This window comes from Neomonachus schauinslandi, chromosome 11 (genome assembly GCF_002201575.2).
Source record: "Neomonachus schauinslandi chromosome 11, ASM220157v2, whole genome shotgun sequence".
In the NCBI taxonomy this organism is placed as follows: Eukaryota; Metazoa; Chordata; class Mammalia; order Carnivora; family Phocidae; genus Neomonachus; species Neomonachus schauinslandi.
Genome location: NC_058413.1, coordinates 100,278,489 through 100,300,913, shown reverse-complemented (window position 1 = coordinate 100,300,913; position 22,425 = coordinate 100,278,489). Strand labels below are relative to the sequence as shown.

Genomic DNA, 22,425 nt, shown 5'->3' with positions numbered 1-22,425 from the left:
ACACACACACACACACACAGAAACAGACACACAGACACACAGACACACACAGACACACAGATACACACACAGACACACAGACAGACACACACACACACACACACACACACACCCCGTTCTCCATCTCCCACTTTAGTTCCCGAGACCCTGCCCTGGCTCCAGCCCGGATCACCTTCTTCCGCACCTACACGGCGCAGCTGTAGAAGTCGGACGCTGCAGAGCTGGCTGCGTGGAGGCCGGAATGTGGTATTTGGTTAAATTGTAAAATTAGCTAGGGAAGTTAATGAGGCATCCCGCCTCTGCCTTCGAAGAGCAAGAAGTTTATAAAGGGGCTCTGAGCACCCTGCCTACAGAGGGGAGGAAGGGAGGAAGGAGGGGCTGGCTGGGAAGGCAGAAGAGCCTCTGCCAGGTCAGCTTGTAGCTGGAATGGACCCGAGAGGTCATCCAGCCCCTCAGAGCTTCTGCTTTGGGACAGACTCCATCAGCCACTTTGAGTCCGTGGAGCTCCTTACCCCATGTCTACAGATATCCTGAGATTGCATGCAACCGGCTAGTGATTAGCCATTCTGGCATCAGATTCCTTTTTTTTTTTTTTTGTCGTGTGCAAGGCTGCAGAGATAAGGACTAAGCCCTTTGTCTCTGAAGGTGCCCACAGCAGAGTGGAGAAGAGCAGGGACAGTAACCATGGCAGCTAACGTTGGACTGAGGGCCGGCAGGTGCCAGGCACTTCATGATCTCGCTCCATCCCCACAAACCCCCACTGAGGCTGTGCTGTTAGGATTCCATTGGATGAGGAGGAAACTGACTTTAGTTGCCCAAGATCGCCCCGCAAATAAGAGGCAGAGTTGGGCTGTAAACCCAGGCTGGCCTGCCCCTGACACCACTGGTCTTCACCTCTGAGACCAGGGCATTTTCGTTCTTTTTCCAAGCTGCTCTTGTCCCCCCAGCCCCTAGTTCACAAGGCACAGATTGCACGTTCGTGAATGTCACCCCAAAGCTTTGGAAGTCACGGTCTCAAAGGTGCTTGCGAAGGAGCTGCCAACAGTCTATTTTCTGCACACACCAAATTCTCAGGTCCTCTAATTACACCAAACAAACCTTCCTGTTTTCAAGCAGCAATTCGATGTCATTTTAGTTGTCAGATTTGCTTCAATAACACTTAACATACTCCCCCACCCCAGCTTTTTGCACGAGGTCAGCCAAAAGAGGCGAGTTTTGTTGTTTTGGGTGGGGGGTGGTTCATGCTAGGAAGGGGCCTTAGAGTGTGACAGGCCATATTTCTGTTTTGAAAAGTGTGGAGTCTCAAGGCTTCTGAATTTTGAGCCTGAAAATGTCAGTGCTGGAGTTGTAATGTAACACCTCAATTATGGTGCAGGGGGTAAGAAGGAAAGACTCTGAAACCTGCAAGGTTCTTTAGATCCACAGCCCGGGCCTCAATTAAGGTCTCAGAAACACCAAAGGCAAGCCAATGAGTGTCATTTTTAACCAGTTTGAACATTTTACTACTTCCTAACATCAGAAGCACCCGGGCTGGAGAGCCTGCTTCTTGTCCTCAATAAAGTGATTAAGCTGAATGGGTGTTGGGGGGTATTATTAGGCTGAGACGGGCTAAAAATAGAAATGCTCTGTTTTCTGAAAGCCACAGCAGGCCTGTAGAGACTGGCAGCCGCGACATGCCACCGAGGGGCCCGCGGAAGGGGGAGGGAGGGTGGCAGTCCCCTGCGCTCAGTCTGAGATGGGGTGGTGGGTGTTGTGACGGGCGAGCCAGGTGACAGGCCTCTTTCCCAGCTGTCATCAGGAAGAGAGGAACAGTGGAAGCTGTGGACTGGTTGCTTCTGCCTTGGCGTTTGCCAGGGTTTGTGTGCGTGTGTGTGTGTGTGTTAATGAATTTACAGCAACTGACAACTCTGTGGTCTAGGATGGACACCACAGCCTAAGATTTACATATTTAGCCCCAAACGAATTGGATTTGTGTGCTGTTTTTGGGAGAAGGGGTCCAATTTGGGCAGTGAATAAAGGGCAGGTTATAAGGGGCACATGCAGGCGGGGTGGCAAAGGGAGGAGACCTTGCAGCCAAGAGTGAGCATCTGTTCTGTAAAGACTCAATTAGCGAGGCTGCCCAGAAAGGGGGAATAAAGAGACTTTTTGGTTAAGTGAAGGTCAACCAAGAAGACCTTGTCTATTTCAGCCTCTGAAAGAATGAGTTTGCTGTGGTCCATCAATGTGAAAGTCCATTTTTCTACTTTGAAGACAATTTAAAGATTTTAAAGATTTTAATTATTTTGAGAGAGAGCATGTGCAAGCGGGGGGAGGGGCAGAGGGAGAGGGTGAGAGAGAGAGTCTTCAGCAGACTCCCCACTGAGTTTGGAACCCGACGCAGGGCTCGATCTCCCAACCCTGAGATCAAGACCTGAGCCGAAATCAAGAGTGGACGCTTAATTGACTAACCCACCCAGAAGCCCCAACAGTTGGCTGTTTTTAATGATAGAATATCTTGCTTGCTTAGAAATCAAAAGGAGAATGATGAGGGGAGTCAGTCATAGAGGGATTTTTTTTTTTTTTAGATTTTATTCATTTGAGAGAGAGAGAGAGAGAGAGAGAGAGTGAGCACAAGCAGGGGGAGAGGCAGAGGGAGAAAGAAAGGGAGAAGCAGACCCTCTGCTGAGCAGGGAGCCCGATTCAGGGCTCAATCCCAGGCTCCTGCGGTCGTGACCTGGGCCAAAGGCAGATGCTTCACAGACTGAGCCACCCAGGCGCCCCCATGGAGGGATATTCCTAATTGGGGTTTTATTGTAAGTCAGCCCTGAGGATCGGCTGTACCTTTTCTTCTGTAAAGCCCTGCATGTTCTCATGTCCTTGGCCTCGTTCCTCTCCTACCATCATTAGGTGGTAGGGAGGGGCTGTTTTACAGATGGAGAAATGGTGGCCGAGTAAATCAGGATTCTGGAATATACCAACATGCTCAACAGAGCCAGATCTAGACCCTGGTACTCCTGGCTCCCAGTCCGGGCTCTGATGGATACAGCTGCCACCCCTTGGCACCAGGAAGTGGGAGTTGCTCTTAATAGAGCAAGTGCTCAGAGACGAGCATTTTCCTGGAGGACGACAGCCTCAGAGCTTGTGGGAAAGACCCGCCAGCTCCAGAGTGTGGAGGATGACCGAGGACTTGAGCACACCGCCTTTAGGACCTGTTTCTACCTCCTTTACTAGGAATGTTTTATTCTTTAACCTTTGATAGCATCAAAGGCCTCTATTAGGTGGGCTTTCTGTGCTGCCACCCCGATTTTGTTTCTGTTTCTTTGATGCGTACTAGCTATGAGACCTTGGCCAAGTGAACCAAGGTTTTCAGACTTCCATTTTCACATCTTCAGGATGGGGATAATGTTAGGATTGATGAGAGAATTGAATGGTACGTGGCATGTTAAGCCGTTAGTACGGTGCTTATTTCATAGTATTCAATAGGTGTTTGCTATTTGTATTCTTGTGTTTACTCTCAGTGCTACAGTAGAGTGCCACCACTCCACATTGAGGACGGTCCTCGCAGGACCCCTGGGACCCTGGGACGGGAAGGGTTAGGGTTCCTTTGCCCAGAGCCAGTTCCGTTGCTAGGTGCCTTCATGTGCACTGCCTCTTTGAAACCTCCCAGCACCCCGTGGCCCCGCTGCTGAGTGAGTGGTGCCCCCTGGACTTGTGTGCTTGCAGGGTGGGAGGGAGGTATCAGGGGCTCCTTGGCAGGTGAGGACACCGCGGCTCCCAGAGGTGAGAGGCAGGAGCAGAATGCGGTCAGGGCTGGGGAAGGCTGCCGTGCCCTGCCTTCCCTCTGAAAATAACTCAAGTGAGAATTTAATTGGCGGGAGTGTCAGGGAATGTTGGGGGGCTGGGGTGGTGGCCGACCTCAGCTTGGAAATTCTGTGGGCAGGCAGGGCTTTGATCTTGGCCACTGCCCTTGGAGTGGCCCGGTTTTGCTTCTCTCCATTGTCCAGACAGTACTCATGAATCTTACACCTTGGGGAGGCGTGTGGGGAGGGGCCCCCAGGCCAGATTTCGGGGGGAAGGCCTATGAAGGTGCTTCAGCAGAAAGGAGCAGGGCATTTGAGGCTGAGAAGAGGAGGCCAGAGGCTCGGGTAACAGACAGAGCTCTGAAGCTACTAGATGCCCGTAGAAATCCTTCTTTCCACTCTGAGCCTCTCACCTGAGAATGAGAATGCCTGAGTCGGGTGCAGGGGAGAAGACAATCGTTGGTATCCAAAGGTTGAGGGCATATCCCGTAAAATCATGGCAGAAATCCCCAATGACCTTTTTACCTAGTCTCTTACACATGCCACGACCTCAGCGTTATCTTTCTTAAACAAAAAGCAGCGAGCACCTGAGAGCCTCGGTGTTCCCTGGAACCCCGGGGTCAGCCTTTCCCCTTGGCCTCATTGGCTCGGCCCCGCTCTGTCTGGCTAATGATTCTCCCAGCGTCTGGACTGTCTGTTCCACGTTGCCTGCCTGACAGAGCAAGGTATTTCCTTGAGAAGGAATCCCCTGGCTGAAGCAGAGAAGCCGGCCCCAGCTCGGGTTAGTCAGCATGGCCCCATTGCCGAGGCCGTAAGCCCAGGAGCTCCCCTTCATAACCGTGGAGAAGGTCTTTGCTGTGTGCCTCTGGCTGGTTCTCACACAGCGCGCATCCATCTTTCCTTCACCCTGAGACATGCCCCAGTTTAGAACTTGTTATTTACAGATGGAGAGATGAAGTGGCTCACCCAAGGCTGCATGGCGCAGGCGGGCAGCTGGGCCTCTGTGTCCATTTCCCTCTGAGGTGCTTCAGGAGAGCTCTCCTCGAGCCTGCTCTCCACCTGCCTCCCCCCTCGGTGCCCCTCTGTCCTCCCAAACAGCTGAGTACCTTGTGCGCAGGAGCCCCGGGGAATGCCAGGTCTCTTCTCTCTAGGGCGCTCGTGGCAGGTGGGCCGTCCCCCAGGAACTGTGGGGCTGGAACCTTAGGGGCTGGAATTCCAGAAGGCTCAGGCCAGACGCTGGCCTCCTGAAGCTCAGCAACTTGATGAAGTGAAGCTACTCCATAATCATAATAGCGATTCAGGCACCTGCTGTGTGCCAGATGTTTCATATAGGGTTAATATGGGAGGGTTAATAACCCCATTGCAAGGAGGGAACGGAGGCTACAAAGTTGGCCCCAGGACCATATCGCCAGTGAGGAGAACTCCAATGCCGGGTCTGGCCACCAGCTGCTGGGGGACTTCACCTCGGGGACATATCTGAGTTGGCCCAGCGTGTCTGGAAGGAAGTCTGGTCTGTCAGAGCGGGGACTGACATTGTCATAACAAGACAGGGGTTTGTGTCATTGTATTGATTACCCCCATACCTGGATTAGCCAGTCATGGAAGTTGCCTGGGGAAGAAATGGGTTAAAGACAGCACTAAGGTGAACCCCCAAATCAATACTCTTACTAAGACTTTGGGAAGATTTGCACGCTGTTGTTTTTGCTATGACAGATTAATTATCCTACTTGTATTTTATTTAAAATAATTCACCTTAAATAGGTTTGCACTCATTTTAGAAGGAGGTTGATAGTGCTGTCAAAACTTGGCCGTGAGTGTTGAGAGCTGACTGGAGAGGTGCCATTTCTTTGACCTTCTCCCAGGGAAGAGTGATCGGGGCCCTGTGTTTACTTGTATATTGTTGTTTTTTGTTTTTTTGTTTGTTTTTTAGAGGGGAAGGGGCAGAGGGAGAGGAAGAGAGAGAATCTTAAGTAGGCTCCATGCCCAGCGTGGAGCCCAACATGGGGCTCGATCTTACGACCCTGCGATCATGACCTGAGCTGAGATCAAGAGTCAGACGCTTAACAAACAGAGCCACCCAGGTGCCCTGTACGTTGTTGGTTTGTAGAGGGGTTTCTTGGAGGTGCACAATCCTTTAGTGCCCTCTGCCTCTTTTTTTTTTTTTTAAAGATTTTATTTATTTATTTGAGAGAGAGAATGAGAGAGAGCACATGAGAGGGGGGAGGGTCAGAGGGAGAAGCAGGCTCCTCGCCGAGCAGGAAGCCCGATGCGGGACTCGATCCCGGGACTCCAGGATCATGACCTGAGCCGAAGGCAGTCGCTTAACCAACTGAGCCACCCAGGCGCCCCCCTCTGCCTCTTTTTATCTTCCACTCCCCAAGAACGTCTGTGGAAGACTTGTCCAGAGTAAGCATCTTTTCCCCCTTCTTTCCGTCTTTGTGTTTTGGCCGTGGTGGTAAGAATACTGCAAATGTTTCGGTAGGTTTGTTGCATGTCTTTGATGTCTTCCCCGGCCCCAGACCTTCACAGTGGGGGAGAGCAGTGGTAACAGTGATGAATGTTAACGACAAACTGCAGTTATCGAGCAGCTCCTGCGTGCCAGGCACGGTGTTGTAGACTTTACATACACTATTTAAATGAATCCTCACTCAATCCTGGGAGGTAGCTGTGCAGTGCCCAGTTATAATAACAGGTGCAGAAATAGGCCCGGACAGGAGAATTAGCTTGCCCAGGGTGGGAGCTAGAGGTGATAGAACCGGGACTTAAACCTGGTCTGTTTGACCTCAGAGCAAGGGTTCTTAACTTCTCTAGGCACAGCTGTATACTGAGTATATGTGTTTGTACTGGTGGCCAGGGGCTGTGTTTCGAAGCCTGTTGGGTTCCTGCTGGTGCTCAAATTGGTGACCACGGGAGCTCCCAAGGCTCTCTGAGAATTGAGTTGCAGGCATAAGGGACAAGGAGGACCTGTTTTCTGTGTAGGACTTGAGATCAGGACCACAGGATCCCAGTGACAGCCAAGGGCACTGGGGCACCGTGGGACCTCCCGACAGCATGAGGTTTATTGGGTAGTGTTAGAAGTGCTCTCTCAGACTCGAGATGCCTCAGCATTTCCTTCTGACCCATTCCACGGCCTCGTCTTCTACGGAGCAGACATTGAGCCATGTGTGAGAGGTCCAGCCACTCAGCAGGTCATTGATGGGGAACTGACATCTAGAGGTCTGAAAACCTGCCACTCACAGTCCCCGTTAGTCCCTGTCTCCGTTGGCACAGCTTGGAGACGGTCCTCGTGGCTTCCTCAGTCCTACCTTGGATTGGGGCCTGCACCGTTATTCATTCACCCCCCCGCCCCCCTCCCCTGTCCTGTCGTGGGTGCCCCCACTTCCTTGTCGGCTAGAAAGAACTCTCCTCCAACCCTATCCTGAGCCAGTCTCCTGTCCTTCCCACATCTGCCCACTGCTTCCCCTCTTCCCCGAATGAGTGTCCCTTAAAGAGATTCTGGTTCTGGATCAGTTGTTGTGGTGTTGATCCAGGAGAAAGAGCGAGCTAGAGAGAGAGAGAGCAAGTGAGCTGGCCTTCCAGATCCTCTCGGGGAGCACACATCTCCTTGAGTGAAAGAACACGCAGTGCTAGCCTTTGGAATTGGCAGCCAGCGTACTGTTCTCTGTCTGATAAGAGGTACTGTAAATAAAACTGTACACCATGGCCCGTTGTAAAATGCCCTGTGTCTGTACTCATTGTTCTGAGAGCTTATGCTTTTTTTGGGTCTGCTGTTTTGGTACACTCTGTACTTCCTTATGTAAGCAGGCATGCGTATCTCATCAGAACATTCAAGATGTTTATTTTAAACTCTCAAGGAATTAAAAGAAAAAGCATACACTATTCCACATTAGATGCTGGCAAATGTGAAGTGTTTTTTTCAGTGCCCCCCCCACCTTCTTATTAGCATGGGGGGTGGGAGAGGGAGGGATTTTGCCTTTTTTTTTTTTCTTCTTTCATTGGCTTCTGCCTTATTTACTTCAGAGAGACACCAGCCCACTTCTGATTGTGTTCAGCATCTTCTACTCCCCGTGCTGGATGCTGGGGACCCCCCACCCTGTTTCTGGTAGGGAGGGCAAGTAGGGAGGAAGGCTTCGCACTTTGCTGAGGGGAGACACCAAAGGGAGTGGCGGAGGGGGGCGACAGCTGCGGGGAGCCTGAGGAACTTCTGCTGGATTTCAGCTCTGTTGTTGGAAGGCTGGGGGGTTAGAGAAAGCTTTATGGTTTTGAAAGGGCTTTCCTGGCCCGTGTCTCCTTTGATTCCTGCTAGTCGGGGTGATCCTTAGCACAGAGCGAAAGGGGACCCTGCACGTGGAGGCCTTAGACCATCTCCAGCCTCCTTGGGGGTTGTGGTGGCTGCCTCCTTTCTTTCCACCCCAGCTTAACCTGCATTGAGCCCTCCTCCTTCCTAGAGCCCCTGTCTGACCTTCTGGAGGCATCCAGAAATGAGAGAGAAATAGGAGAGAGTAGGAGTCAGGGAGCTTCAGAGGGGTCAGGCGTTCCTGCTCCCCCAGGGTAGCTCATGAAGCACCCTTGAGCCTCATCTGCAGGATCCCCGGGGGCTGGCCAGGCGAGGGCGTCTGTCTGTCTGTCTGTCTCTTTACCATTGAACCTCAGATAAACTCTGTGCCCGGGCTGGCCACGGCGGTCGCTCAGCAGATTCGGCAAGTCTGTCCAGGGTCCACTCTGGCTGCTGGAGGCCTCTTGGATGGGCCGCTCCTGAGTGCACTGAGGGAGGGGTTGCTTTTTTCTTGCTGGGGTGCGAGCCCTGGGCAGCTGGGTGGGGAACAGAGGGAGATGGTGCTCCGGGGGAAGCGACAGCCCCATTTCCACTTTCCTTTCTCTGCCCCAAGCTGCCTGAGTGCCAACCGACACCACGTCCTTGAGTTTTCAGAAGGGCCAGTAGAGAACCCTGAGCCTGTAGAATAAGGACTCTGCCACCCCCTAGGGGACAGCCTGGCAGTGCCCTGAATGGCCACTGCCCTCTTCCCAGGCCAGTTTTGGGCCTGGAACCTGCCGGAGGGCTTCTTTGTTTACTGAGTGAGTTGTGAGCACAGCCGCGGGGCAGGCAGGGAGCAGGCCACTGGGAAAGGGTGGGGACAGGCCGGAGGCCAGCCCTGCCTGCTCGCACAGAGCTTACAGTCTGCCGGGGAAGACAGAGAGGAGCCAGGCAGCGCAGGATGCTGGCCTGCGGCTCCTGGGGCTCATCTGGGGAGGGTTTCGGAGCTGGGTTGGTGAATAGTTGCTGATACTGACATGTTGGTCCTTTGACAGATTTTCCTGCTCCCCTCAACAGACAGTCGCTCACCTTTAAATGAGAGGCGTGAGGGGTGTGTGTGTGTGTGTGTGTGTGTGTGAGAGAGAGAGAGAGAGAGAGAGAGAATAGTGAAATATGTCTTTATAAATGTGAGACTCACTTTACACAAGATTAATGACCTCCAAATAACTGTATATTGAACTTCAGTAAAATCAATCATACTTTGCACAGAGAAGTTCTTTAAAGGAATCCTGACCCTGGGCCTGACTGGTGGTGATGGTAGCTACTCCTCGCGGGGTGTGGGTGTCGGCCCACCCCCGACCCCAGATAGAGGGCCGGCCCTTCACCCACCTTGTCAGCTCCTCCGAGGGACTGACTTTGTTCCCATTTTACAGAGGAGGTGACAGACCCACTGACATCAGGCAGCTTGCTGGGGGCAGGGTCTCAGCTCATGACTAGTCCGGCTGGGATTCCAACTCTGACGCGTCGGACCCGAATCCTGAGCTCTGAAGCATGCTCTCCTGCCTCCTGAGGTATAAATGATGTCAGTGAGCTCCTGTATCTGCAGAGTGCTTGGTGACTGACAAGGAGATTATGTTCATTAAGATCCATCTTCCCCTTCCATCTTCAGTATAGCAGAGCCCATTTCCCAGCTCGGGAAGGAGGGTCCTTGTGGTGTCCGCAGCCGTGAGTGGCCGGGCAGGCCCAGGACCCGGTTCTCCCCACTCTAGATGGTGCTGTTTGCTCAGATCTGTAATCACGAGGGAGGATGGCAAGGGTCCAGCCTGCTCCATCTTCCAGCTGTTCTCCCTCTTGGCTGTTAATTTCTGTCCCTGCCCGTACATCCCCTCCTCGACCCCATCTCTCCCTCTGTCCTCACTGGCCCCATTCCAGCCTGCTGGCCTCCACCTCCTTTGTCTGGAATGGGTTTCCTTCAATGAAGGTGGGGTGGAGTGTTCCTTCTTCCTTCAGCTTCCCCACTCAGATGCGAGCTCATCAGAGAGCTCTTCCGTGCCGACCCCATATAAAATAGCAGCCCCTGGCCCTCTCTGTCCCTCTTCACTTAATTTACTTCTCTTTTCATCACTTGTCCCCACCTGGTTTATATTTACTGGGTTTTTAAAGATGTGCCTTCCCTTCTAGAACATAAGCTCTCTGAGGGCAGGGATTTTGTCCCTCTTGTTCATTTACTGTAATCTACCTTTGGACATACTCTTAATGGACATCCAAAAAACATCCCTGTGTATAGGTAGGATACGGCAAGGCATGGCCATCCCTGACCTGTGCCGTGCCCTGGTGTTCTCCCCACTCCCAAGATGAGCCCCAGGAAATTTTGGGGGGCGGGTAAATGCTGATCTTTCCCCATGCATCTGTCGTGCTCACTGGCATGACCTCTTTCCTCACTCCGTCGCTGCCTCGCACTGATGCTTTATAAATGTATTAGTGCCTGAATGATGTCACTGTAATGCATTTTGGGAATAGCCATGTGGTTTATACACACTTGAATTGCTTTGAATGCAAACCTGACATCACAGTGAAGGCAGCAGCGAACAACATATGCACAGTAAACAGGCAGAGACTGTCTTATTGATTAACAGATGAGGCCTCTATTATTGATCAAAGCTTGGCGAGGAAATTTATCACTTTTAATTTCAGGGCTGCCAAATATTTCTGCCTCTGAGCCAGCCATTACAGAGACAATTTAAAGGCACATGCCTCCTTGGGAAGAGGGGGTTTCTGCCTCTCTTTGCTGGGCTCCTGGACCCAGGAAGTGTCTATCTTTGCTGTTGGGCTGTCCCTGGGGAGTTGGGGGGCGGGGGTCTCGGTGGGGGTGGAGGGAGTCCCAGAGCTTCCCGAGTGGGGCCTGAGATGGGAGCCAACGTCTGCGGTCTCGGCGTGTGATAGGAGTTCTGACCCATCTGGGTGGACCAGGCTCTGCACAGAGGCCAGGGGGCGTTCACAGCCTCAGCTCAGTGTCGTGACTTCAGCAGGGCAGGCAGGGAGAGGGGAGGACGCTGAGGGCAACCAGATGTGGTCAGGCTCGGGCCAAGTCGGCAACCTTGACAAGATCGCATGTGCTGATCTGTTTTTATCTTCATCTGAACTTGTCCGATGGCACACATCCGGCCCTTCGCTTCTTACCTGCCCTCCTTCCTTTCTCTCTGCTTCTCGGTCCTTAAAGCTGATGCTGCTCTCGCCGTGATGGCTGTTTTCTAAGAACCCTCTGCACCACATCCCTTTGAGGCAGCAGTGCAAAGCCTCCTCACCTGGTTGCAGGGCTCCTGCCTGAGGCTCAGCCCACGGGGCTCTCCGGTCCCCGCTGCCCTCCTCGGGCCTCCCCATCTGCTCTCTCCTTTAGGGAGCCGTTAGAACTGTGAGAAGCAAAGAAAGAAAGGCAGCGAAAGTCAGATCCTTTCCAGATCCGCAGGAAGTCATTGCTGGCTAGTGAGTCGGGACTGGGGGAGAATTTCTCGGGGCAGGAAGGCTGTGGCTTCATCCACCCGCCTGGTCCGCACTGCTCTTTGACGTACTTGTTGCGTTTCCAGTGTACGTGGATGAAAAGGGGTCCTGGCCGCCACCTGAGGGAACACACATTCAGACTGTCTTGCCGTCAAGTTCCCTTCAAAAGCTCCTTCTGGAAGCCGAAGAAGGCACGAATGGTCCTTGGTCCAAGGACACCCTGCAGCTTGAAGGGACACCCGGAGGTGATCGTGACCTCCCCGTCTCCAGGCAGAATTCAACTCCAGCCACCTAATACAACTGGCAATATTTATATTTGAAGCTCTTAAGGAAAAGTGACTCCATATCTTTCCTAGGGCACTTTTTCATTCATTTATTCAGCCAGTCAACTAATGTTTTTACTGAGCCACCTGGTAGAGGGTATATTTTGCTCATCAGTTGGAATATAGACAAGGTCACTGTTCTCCTAGGACCTGACATTCTGTACACACTCTGGGATCCTTTTACCCGTCACTGGCAAGAACTGTTTATTGCCGTTTAATTTAAGCCCATGCAGGTACAAATCGTATTCTGAGTTCTGTTCCTTATAGTATGTGCTGTTATTCTAAGGAAGAAGTTTTTAAAACTTCTTAAAAAGAGTAGTGGAACCATTTCTCCAGCTAGAATTTTACACAGAACTTTGATGTATAAAAGGGACGTATTGGAATTTTATTTTCTTGTGTTGGGGGGAGGGAAGCCCATACCTCACCTTCTTATCCGTGAAGCATCTTTGCAGGTGGAGGCCTAGGGAAGCCCAAATACACAGAGATTAAGAACAAAGGCTCTGAAGTCAGGCTGGCCGGGTTTGAATCCCCTTCTGTTACCCCCTGTGCGACGCTGGGCCAGCTACTGAACCTCTCTGAGGTTGGGGTTTCTCGTCTGCTAAAGGGGGGTAATAGCAGTATGTACTTTTCATGGTTGGTAGGATCAAAGGCAACAATACATCTTAAACACTTCGCATCGTGCCTGGTATCTGGTAGAGCCTCAGGAAAGTGGGAGATTTGGAAAGCAGCACTAGGTTTCTACTATAAATATGTAAGAAGTTCTGCCGTGGGGCGCCCGGGTGCTCAGGGTCCTGGGATCGAGCCCCGCCTCAGGCCCCCTGCTCAGCAGGGAGCCTACTTCTTCCTCTCCCTCTGCCCTGTCCCCCCGCGCTTGTGCTCTCTTCTGCTCTGTCAAATAAATGAAAAAAATCTTTAAGAAAAGTTCTGCCTCTTCTGAGACTCTCATACAAATGTAAAACACAGCGTTGTGAAAGGAATGATGTGGAGAGTGTCCTGGAAAGGACAGAACAGAGCCGGCATGCTTGATGCACGCACCCTCCGGTCCTGAGGATGGAGTGGGATGGAGAACTGGGACCAGGCTGTGCTCACACGCAGAGACTCAGGGAGGGTCCAGCGGTTCCACCCAGGGCTGGTGAAGACAGCTCCCCGTGGAGTTGGGTGGCTAGCTGGTCAGGCCGCACAGCCACATAGAGGAATTTAGAATCAGTGCAGACTGTGAGCCGTGTAAGTTCTTGAGCAAGAAGTAGGAAGGAAGCAAGTGGCCCTCAAGGCACCTGCATGTACTGGGTGAATCAGGCCAGCTGGTGGGTGTGGCGGCCGTCCTGAGTCTGCCAGTGTTCTGGGCACCACCCAACAAGGGCCTGGATGGGGCAGTGAGAATCGACACGCAGTGCGAGGGATGCATCTAGAAGACATTTTGAATGAAAACGGCCAAGGCTCGAGACAGGTGCCCCCTGAATGAAGTCACCGCATCAGAGCCTTGAAGCGGGTTATTATGGCAAAAAGTCCTGTTTGTCTTGATGCTGTGGCCTTGTCGCTTTGAGCCTTGTAAATAACGGTTCGGAAAAGTTTCTCGATTTGCTATCGCACTGAATTGATTTTGTTGATTCCGCAAATATGTACAGTAGTAGGTTCCCTCGGGTGTCGGGCCGATGCAGCTGTGCATGTGGTGACATGCTCCTGCCCTCGGAGAGCTTCTAGTGTGGCAGGAGACAGGGATGGGTCCGCAGGCGTTTAGGAGAGTACACAGTGAGCCTTTGATCTGGAACGTACGGGGTGCTGTGGGAGCACAGGAAAGGGCTGCATCCTCCAGATGCGGGGACACAAGTATGGCAGCTGGTGCGTAGGTGGTGCTCTCCGGTGGGGCTGGAGTGTCAGACATGGGAGGAGCAGAAGAATGCGCAGAGGCCTCTCAGTGGGCAAGAGCCTGACCCCTTCAGGGACCCCGACCGGCTGAGTGGGACTGGAGGCCAGGCAGCAGGAGTGAGGGGCGACAGACAAAACTGGAAAGATAGGCACGTCCAGAAGTGCTCAGTGAGTCTTGCTGAGGAGTTTGGATTTTACCCTGAAGACACAGGAGAGTCACTCAGGGATTTTAAGTGGTCAGGTGCAGGGGGTTGTTGGGGCAGACAGTCTAGTTTTGGACGTACTGAGTTAGGGGCTGTCCACGTAGAGGTATGCCAGCAATTCCTACTTTCCCGTAAGGTACAACTTAAGCAGCAGGGCACGTTTCCTCTTGTTGAATCTTTCCTCCTCTCCGTGGAGCCAGCCCCCCAGAACCCTGCTGCCTCTTGGGGCATCTCATCGAGACCCCATCTCTGCTGGCGTTGGTTATTCTGATTCTGTTCCCTCTTCTCTCTGGGAGACCCCCGAATGGTGGCATCTGGAGCTCAGTTGGGTGGGTGGTCACAACCTGGAGGAGGGGCTGGGCTGGCTGCTGGGGCCAGCGGCCGTCCCTGACTCGGCATCTTCACCGGTATCCAGCCCCTCCCCCAGCATCCACCTACGCGATTTCGGCCCAGGACCCCTTCCCCACAAACGGAATATCACTCTCACGATGACTGCCTCCCCTTTCTTTTCAGCGGGTGCCAAAGCCTTTGTCTGTGACCAGTGTGGAGCCCAATTCTCGAAGGAGGATGCCCTGGAGACACACAGGCAGACCCATACTGGTGAGTTGACTGATGCCCATTCTCCAGGTCCTCCAGCATGCCAGCTCACGCATGAGGTAGCTTGGCGGCAGCCTCTTTCAACAAACATGACATCTGGTCGTGTCCTGGGGATCTTGTGCCATGTTCAGCTACACTTGTGTGTGGGGCTGGCTGGCAGGAACGTCCACGTGTGACCTTGCCCCATAGCAAAGGCTGCCCTGGATGAGGTCTCACAGGCCCCCAGAGTCCCGTCTTCACAGAGCCCTCTAGCATGCTCTTGTTGAGGTCTTAGAAGGCCTGCGATGTTATCTAGCATCCCCTTGCCTTGGTGAACGGTCAGGAAACCTCTCGTACTCTATCTGAATACCTCTGAAACCCTCAGTGGCCACAGCGGGCTGGTCTTCCCGCTGTGAGTCAAGTCATGATATAAAAGAAAGCAGTGTCTACAAAAGGATGCGTGTGAACCATTCAGCTGACAATGAGGTCACCGTATTTGGTGTTAGAGGCCTGGTTGCTTGGCCTCAGTCCCATCACACCATTAGTCATCTTTAGTGTAGCCCAGGGCCTTACCCCATGTCACCGGGGGAACCTTTCAGTAACTTTGTAAGGTCAGAGGCACCTCCCGTGTCATAGACGAGGGCCCTCCAAGGAGGGTCAAGTGACTTGCCCAAGTTAACAGGGGGGGCCCGGAGTGTTGCAGCTTGGATGGCCTGGGTCTCACCCTGGCTCTGCCCTGCCTGCCCGTGAGACCAGGAATTCATCCTTGATACTCTCTTACTTGGGGTCACTTCCTCCGTTAGCAAAGCGGAGTCATAATCGTACCTACCTCCGTAGCGTCGCGTTGTCACGGGGATGTATTAAGATACTTTATTTGAAGCGCTCTGCAGAGTGTTTGGCCCATAGTAAGCATTTCGTACATAGGAGTAGATGTATTTAAAATATTTATGGACTTCCCACAATGTGCCTGGCATGCTTGTTGCATTTAGGGTATGGTAACATACGAGACAGATGGCATTCCGGCCCCTCCTGGAACTGAGATTCTAATGGGGAGACATTATAGGCAAGTAAGTGTGTAATATAAGGTCAGGTAATACTACGTGCTAGTGGGGAAATGAAGCAGGATAAGGGGAAGAGAGTGATAAGGAGAAAAGTGATATTTTATTTTTTTTCTTAAAGATTTTATTTATTTATCTGAGAGAGAGAGACTGAGAGAGAGAGCACATGAGAGGGGGGAGGGTCGGGAGGGTCAGAGGGAGAAGCAGACTCCCCGCCGAGCAGGGAGCCCGATGCGGGACTCGATCCCGGGACTCCAGGATCATGACCTGAGCCGAAGGCAGTCGCTTAACCAACTGAGCCACCCAGGCGCCCGGAGAAAAGTGATATCTTAGATTAAATAGCCGGGCCTCTCTGAGAAGGTGACACGAGGGAGTGAGCCTCTCAGAGGGAACAAGCATTTGCAGAAGCCCGGAGGCTAGGCTAAACTTGACTGGCTCAGGGAACAGCATGAGGAGCCTTGTGGCGGGGCAGGGAGAGAGGGCAGGGAGTGAGTGCAGGGAGTGGTGGCAGATGAGGTAAAAAATCAGGTGAGTCTCTCAACCCTAGTAAGGAATTTGGATTTTATTCTCCGTGTGCTGACAGTCCATTGGAGGGGGATAAAACATTTGCAGATCGTATCCCTGATAAGAGACTTAACAGTTAGAAAAGATAAAGAACTCTTACAACTCAATAATAAAAATACAAATAACCAAAATAAAAAATGGGTAAACAAGTAGTCAATGAGCGCATGAAAAGATGCTCGACACCACTGGGCCATCATGAGGGAAATACAAATCAAAATGACAAGTTGTTTTTAATACCCATCAGGATGTGGCTATAATACAAAACACAGGCAAGAAGAAGTGTTGGCGAGGACGTGGAGAAATCGGAACCCTACACAGGGCTGGTGGGAATGCAAAATGGCGCAACCACTTTGGACAGCAGTCTGGCAGTTCCGCAAAGGGTTAAACATAGAGTTACCATATGCATAACAACCCTACTCCTACGTGTCTACCGAGAGAAATGAAAACATACGTTCTCACAAAAACTTGCACATGAATTTTTATAGCAGCATTATTCATAATAGCCAGAGGTAGAGACGACCCAGTGTCCGCCCACTGATGGATGGATAAACAAAATGTCATTTATGCGCAGGATGGAATATTATTCGGCTATAGAAAGGGGTGGAGGAGTGATATACTGTACAATGTAGATGAATCTTAAAAACATCATGCTCAGTGAAAGGAGCCAATCACAAAAGGTCCCATGTTGTATGATTCCATTTATAGGAAACATCAAGAATGGGCAAATCTATAGATGGAAAGTAAATTAGTAGGTTCCAGAGGCTGGGGGAATTAAAGGGAAATTGGGAGTGACTCGGGGGGAGGTGATGAAAATGTTCTAAAACTGATGGTTGCACAACTCTTGAGTATATTAAAAACTATTGAACTGTACAGTTTAAATGCATGAATTACATGTTATATGGTATATGAATGATAGTAATGTATGCACACACACACACACACATCCCACCCACACGCACGTGCACAAACACGTATAGAGAGAAGGAGATAATAGTCCATTGGAGGGTTTTGAATGGGAGAATGACATGACTTGATTTATGTGTATAACAGCTCACTCTGGCTCCTTGGGAATTGACCACGGGGAGTGTGTCACTTAGTAATTACTGTGTAATGAACCACTCCACCAGCAGATTAAAGCCACCGAGGGTTATTACCCCTGACAGTCCTGTGGATTGACTGGGCTCAGTTGGCTGGTTTTCACTTGGGGTCTCTCATGAGATTGCAGTCAAGCTGTATGTGGGTCCGGAGGTCGTCTGCAGACCCAACGGGGCTGGACATTGAGGATAGCTTCCTCACTCTCCGTGCTCTGCCACTCGGCCTCCCTCCGCGGTAGAGTGGCCTGAATTTCTTCCGGGACAGCTCAGGGTCCCAAGAGTTTGGAAGCGTAAACTGCCAGCTCTCTTCTGAGCTAGGCTGGAAATCTATGGCATCGCTTCCACCATGTTTTATTGGTCAGAGCAGCCACAGCTGAGCCCCAGATTCAGGGGGTGGAAGGCTAGACTCCCCTTCTCAAGGGGTCGTGACAGACAAATACGGAGTGGTATATGGTGGTCGTCTTGGAGACTGGCTGCCAGGCTACTACAGGGGGTAGCGTGGAAGAAGGAAGACCAGTCAGTTGTTGCTGCCGCCACCACCATTAGATCAGCGGTATTTCCGTGTCCTGTGACCTCCCATGATCTGCCTTTCCCAGGTGGAAAACGTGGTATCAGGGGCCTTGCTCTGGACAGCTGGAGGAGCGCTTTCTAGGTGAGCGTCTCCCTGGCTTGGTTACAGAGAAGGTGACTTGGCCAAGTGATTTTGCCCAGGGTTCCAGAGCTAGTTATCTTAAAAGCCAGGGCCGGACCCAGGTGTCCCGGTCCCAGCCAGTTTCTTATTGCCAGACCACACGTGACAGAGAATCCCACTCTGAGAATTCTGGTCTGGGGCCTGTGGAGCCTGAGCAGTGAGCCGCTTGAGCTGTGCATGCGGATTAAATCTGCAGCAGGAGGAAGCAAGCCACCTCCCAGCCAGGATCAGAGGCGGAGGCTGAGTCCCTGAGGGGTGAGCAGGAGGGGAGGCTGTTTTCGAACAGATCCGGTGCACTTAGTGAGCACCTTCTGTGTGCCTGACACCCCCTACCCCCTGGGCTGGGGGGGAATACAGCAGTGATCAATGAAGACATGGTCTCTATTTATTTTTTTTTCAAACAACTTTATTGAAATAGAATTCACATACCATGCAGTTCACCTGTTAAAAGTACACAATTTGATGATTTTTGGGATATTACACTACTTTTTAAGCATACAATTCATGGGCATAAATGACATTTCTGCCTGTTTTTAGGATCTGGGTTGATGCAGCTTTGAAAGTTGGGAGCCGTCTTAGGACCAATGCTTTTCTAGGATTTATTAAGTCAGTGAGAATTTGAAAGTGGCCGACTCCTTCCAGAAAAGTCTATTTGACTAGTGGTTGGAAAGAGCCTGGAGTTTGAGTCCAAAGCCTGAGATGGGGCTCTAATTCCACACTCTGGTAGGATGATGGCCTTGACTTGTTATTCATCTTTTCTGCCCTGGAGGTCACCTCACCTGCAAAAGAAATACAGTGCGTCCTTCCTATGGCAGAGGTGGACCCAGCCCATCCTGCCTCCCTTTAGCTTTATCTCCAGGTTGAGTCAATGGAGCTCTTGAAAGGGGCAAGAAATGGAGAAAATGAATCCAAATTAGAGGTGAGAGGTGAAGGGGGATGCTTTAGGAAGGGCTCCCTCCCCACCTGGGCATGAGCTGTGGGCACGCTCCCCCAGTGGTCACGGGCACTGGGCCACTCCTAGTGCAGGCAGGCTTGGCTGGGTGAAGGACAGATGCACAGCAGGGTTATCCTTCGGCAGCGGCTCTTCCTGACACATGGCAGAGCTCCTTTAGAGCACCGTTGCCTGCAGAACCCAGGTAGTTTCCCAGACTCGTCTAATTATCAAAGAAAGGACACAACTGGACATCCATTTGCCATCTCTGTTCTAGGAAAGGGGGCCCATGAAGCAGGGAGTGGCCAACTAACAAGGAATGCGGACATTAACGCTGAAGTTATTGGGCTGGGAAGAGACAGGTGGGGCGCCAGGTACAGTTGGAGAGCCAACAAGAGAGCAGAGCGCTCTGAAGAAGAAAAGGAGCCGAAACCCCGGGGAGAGGGAAAGTCATGGTCATGCTGCTCTTTATTTCTGATACCTTACTGGATAAAACACATTTCTCTCTTATACCCATTTAATAGATGAGAAAACGGAGGCCTAGAAGCCACCCACTAGGAAGTGGAGAGCTGGCGCTTGACCCAACTCCAACGCTCTTCCCGCTGCCCCCCACCTGCCTCCAGAGTGACTTACTGTGGTCCACAGGTGTGTGGCTGAAGACTGGGGAGAACTTGTTCAGAGATCATCTTGCTCAGGACCCTGTCTGGGCAGGGTTCTTTTAAATCCCTGTGACCCATTTAACTAAGAATCCTCAACACCCTAACACCTGCATCCCCCTCCCGGGACAGGATATAACTTGCCTGAAACGAATTGAGTCTGGGAGTTCCATTCCCAAAGCCGCCATGTTGGGGACTAACGGAGCTAACCTGCAGCATTGCATCAGATGGGTGATCATGGTGTCTTCTAGGGGTTTTGAAACCAAAAAATGAATTTTGTAGAAAGTATTTCTCATGCCATTTTAGCCAAATGAATGGCATCTTCACGTTTCCCCCTTTGGACCCCGCTTAACCTGGATTTCTATCGTGGGGTGTGTGTGACTTCTCCTACGCCCCTTCCCCCAAGATCTTGGTGGGCTCCGGCTGGTGCTCTGGGAGGCCATGCTTGTGGTTGGGCTGGGCTTGGGCTTTGTTGTCGTATTTCAGCTTTCTGTTTTGGTACAGCGAAGACTTTGAGGAGATAAACAGAGATCACTTTACACCTTTTATATTATGACAAATACATATTGCAAAACAGTGCTGCTTCCAAACTGTTGGGTTGCAGAACAGCGAGGAATTAACAGCTATGTAGCTCCCTGAGATGCTTGTACTTCATTGACACATCAGATTTTTTTTAACCGTTCAGTAAAATAAAAAGTGAGAAAACATGCATACACACACACGTACACACATGCACACCCAGCGTACCGTGTGGGTTCTATGTCGGGCATGTCTTAAATTAGTAAGTAGTTCTTTAAGTCCAGATAATCTGATAAATACCATTAATGGCTTAATTTATACTCCTGGTTTGAAATTTGACACATGGACACTATCTTGGCTCAGGAAACACAAGTGGTTTTGTGCCAGAGGTTTTAATGACCGATCAGTAATATAAATTGCTGCATCACTGAACAGAAATAGCTTCTCCGTGTCATTTGATCTGGAAACTTCTCCGGCCAGGCAGCAGTTAATAAATTTAAAAATAATTACCCTCTTTATTCAAAGTCAAACTAATTAGGAGTGGGTTTTACAAATCATAATGTTGTTCAAGCCACTGTACATCCCCGTTTGGGACCTGAACAGGCCTGGGGGCAACAGCCGGGATCGGGTGGCATTAATTAGAGGGCAGGGGAGCTACCTTGGCTCTGAGCTGAAGGCGAGGGGGACGAGACGGTCTTGAGCGTGCCCTGTGCGGGAAGGAAGAGGTCTCGGTGAGGGGCCTTCGGGGGGACCTGTAGGAACTTTCAGCCTTTTCATTCGTATATAGGGACATCCGAGCAGCCACCTGCCTGTTCCATGAACATGGGGAAGGCGGGGCCAGCACGGGTCTGTGTGGGTCAGGCCAGAGAGACTGTGAGAGCCCAAGGAGCAGGAAGGGGGTCTGAGTGCATGGCTGCTTGGGGAGGACAGACTTGCCCAAAGACAGGGGAGGGGGAAGGAGGCTCTCTAGAGGGCTTTACCCACTGGGCAAGTTTGGGCCCTGAGAAGGTGGCTTAGGTTTGCCTTATAGGCTTCCGGAAAGGTGCCCCTTCAGGGCCTGAAGTCAGTGTGAAGTTCGGGGTGTTCTGTCCATAGTGCCCCCCAGAACTTGGGATCTCGTGTCAGACTGTCTAGATTCCAATCCTAGTTTTGTGATCTTGGGCATGTTGCTTAGCTTCTGTAAGCTTTGGTTTCCTCCTGCATAACATCAGGGTAAGGATGGTATCTATCGTATAAGGGGTATTGTGAGGATTTAGTTTGATAATCTGTGTAAAGCGCTCAGCCTAGGCCTTGCATAGGTATTTCACCCTCCAGGACCACCAGGAGCATGCCGGGCCATGTTTTAGAGGAGGCCTCATTGGTTGGTACCGTCAAAGGCTCAAGAATCTTGAGTCTCCTGCTGGTATCCTGGCCCATGTCTGCTACCATCAGGAGCCTGGGAATTCTGGGTCCCTGCCTTCTTCAAGTATGACTTTCTGTGTCTGTCATCCTACCTGAGGCCCTCCTAGTACCTTGGTGAGGAAAAGAGGTAGACACATATGGCTAAAGCCATTGCGAGGCTTAAGGGTCTTCTTGGAGGCCTAGGACACTAGGTTGAACTAGATCTCTAGACTTGACCTGAAGACATTCATCTCTCCCCTCCAGCCCCCCACCTGCCCACCAGGTTAGTGAGTTAGACTATGCAGTTGCTTGGTCCCATCATCCCTTCATTCACTTATTCCATAAGTTTTAAAGTGCCTACTATGTGGAAGGGCTTTGGGGACCCAATATATGATGGTGAACACAATCTGGTCCTTGCTTTCCTGAAGATGACAGTATTGTGAAGTCAATGAACCAAGTGGGTCTACTTGCCTTGGGTACAGATAATACAATAGCTGTACTATATTGGATACTTTGGAGTTCTAATTTTATTTAAGTCTCGGCTACAGTCCTAACACAGACACAATTTTCCTCCCTGTTCTTTGCTAGAGAAAACTTAGACCCAGAAAGGTTAAGGAAGGCCAGCATGGGGTGTAGCTAGCTTGGACGCCTGGCCTTCTGCACCCCAGAGCCCATGTTTTAACGCTGTCTTCCCTCCCCAGTAGGGACCTTGAACCTCATGTGTAGACCAGGGGTCTACTCTGCCTGTCCAAAAGCCTGTGAAGTCAGGGGTCAGAAGCCCATATTTGCAAAAGGGGGTCAGTTGAGAACAAACAAGCTAAACTAGAATTAGAACCCATGAGTCCTTACTTCCACTCCAAGCTCGACTCTGACTACAGAATAAGGGCTTTCTTTTCCTGGCCTAGAAAAAGTTGCTTTGATTCCACATTCCTGTGTCCCAGAAGCAGCCACTTAGGCCCATGTAAATGTTGACATGCTGGTTCCCCTCCCCTTGGTGTTGGCTGCAAGAGGGTCGGTCCCATGGTCCAGGAG

General features: G+C 51.3%; 1 protein-coding gene across 1 annotated transcript in view; it reads left to right on the top strand.

Annotated features, from left to right (window-relative positions):
- ZBTB16 (zinc finger and BTB domain containing 16) overlaps positions 1 to 22,425 on the top strand; it is a 180,595-nt gene that overhangs the window by 108,053 nt on the left and 50,117 nt on the right. The window contains exon 4 of the mRNA XM_021696407.1: positions 14,438 to 14,524. Within this exon, the coding sequence (XP_021552082.1) occupies positions 14,438 to 14,524 (87 nt within the window). The remainder of the gene's footprint in view (positions 1 to 14,437; positions 14,525 to 22,425) is intronic.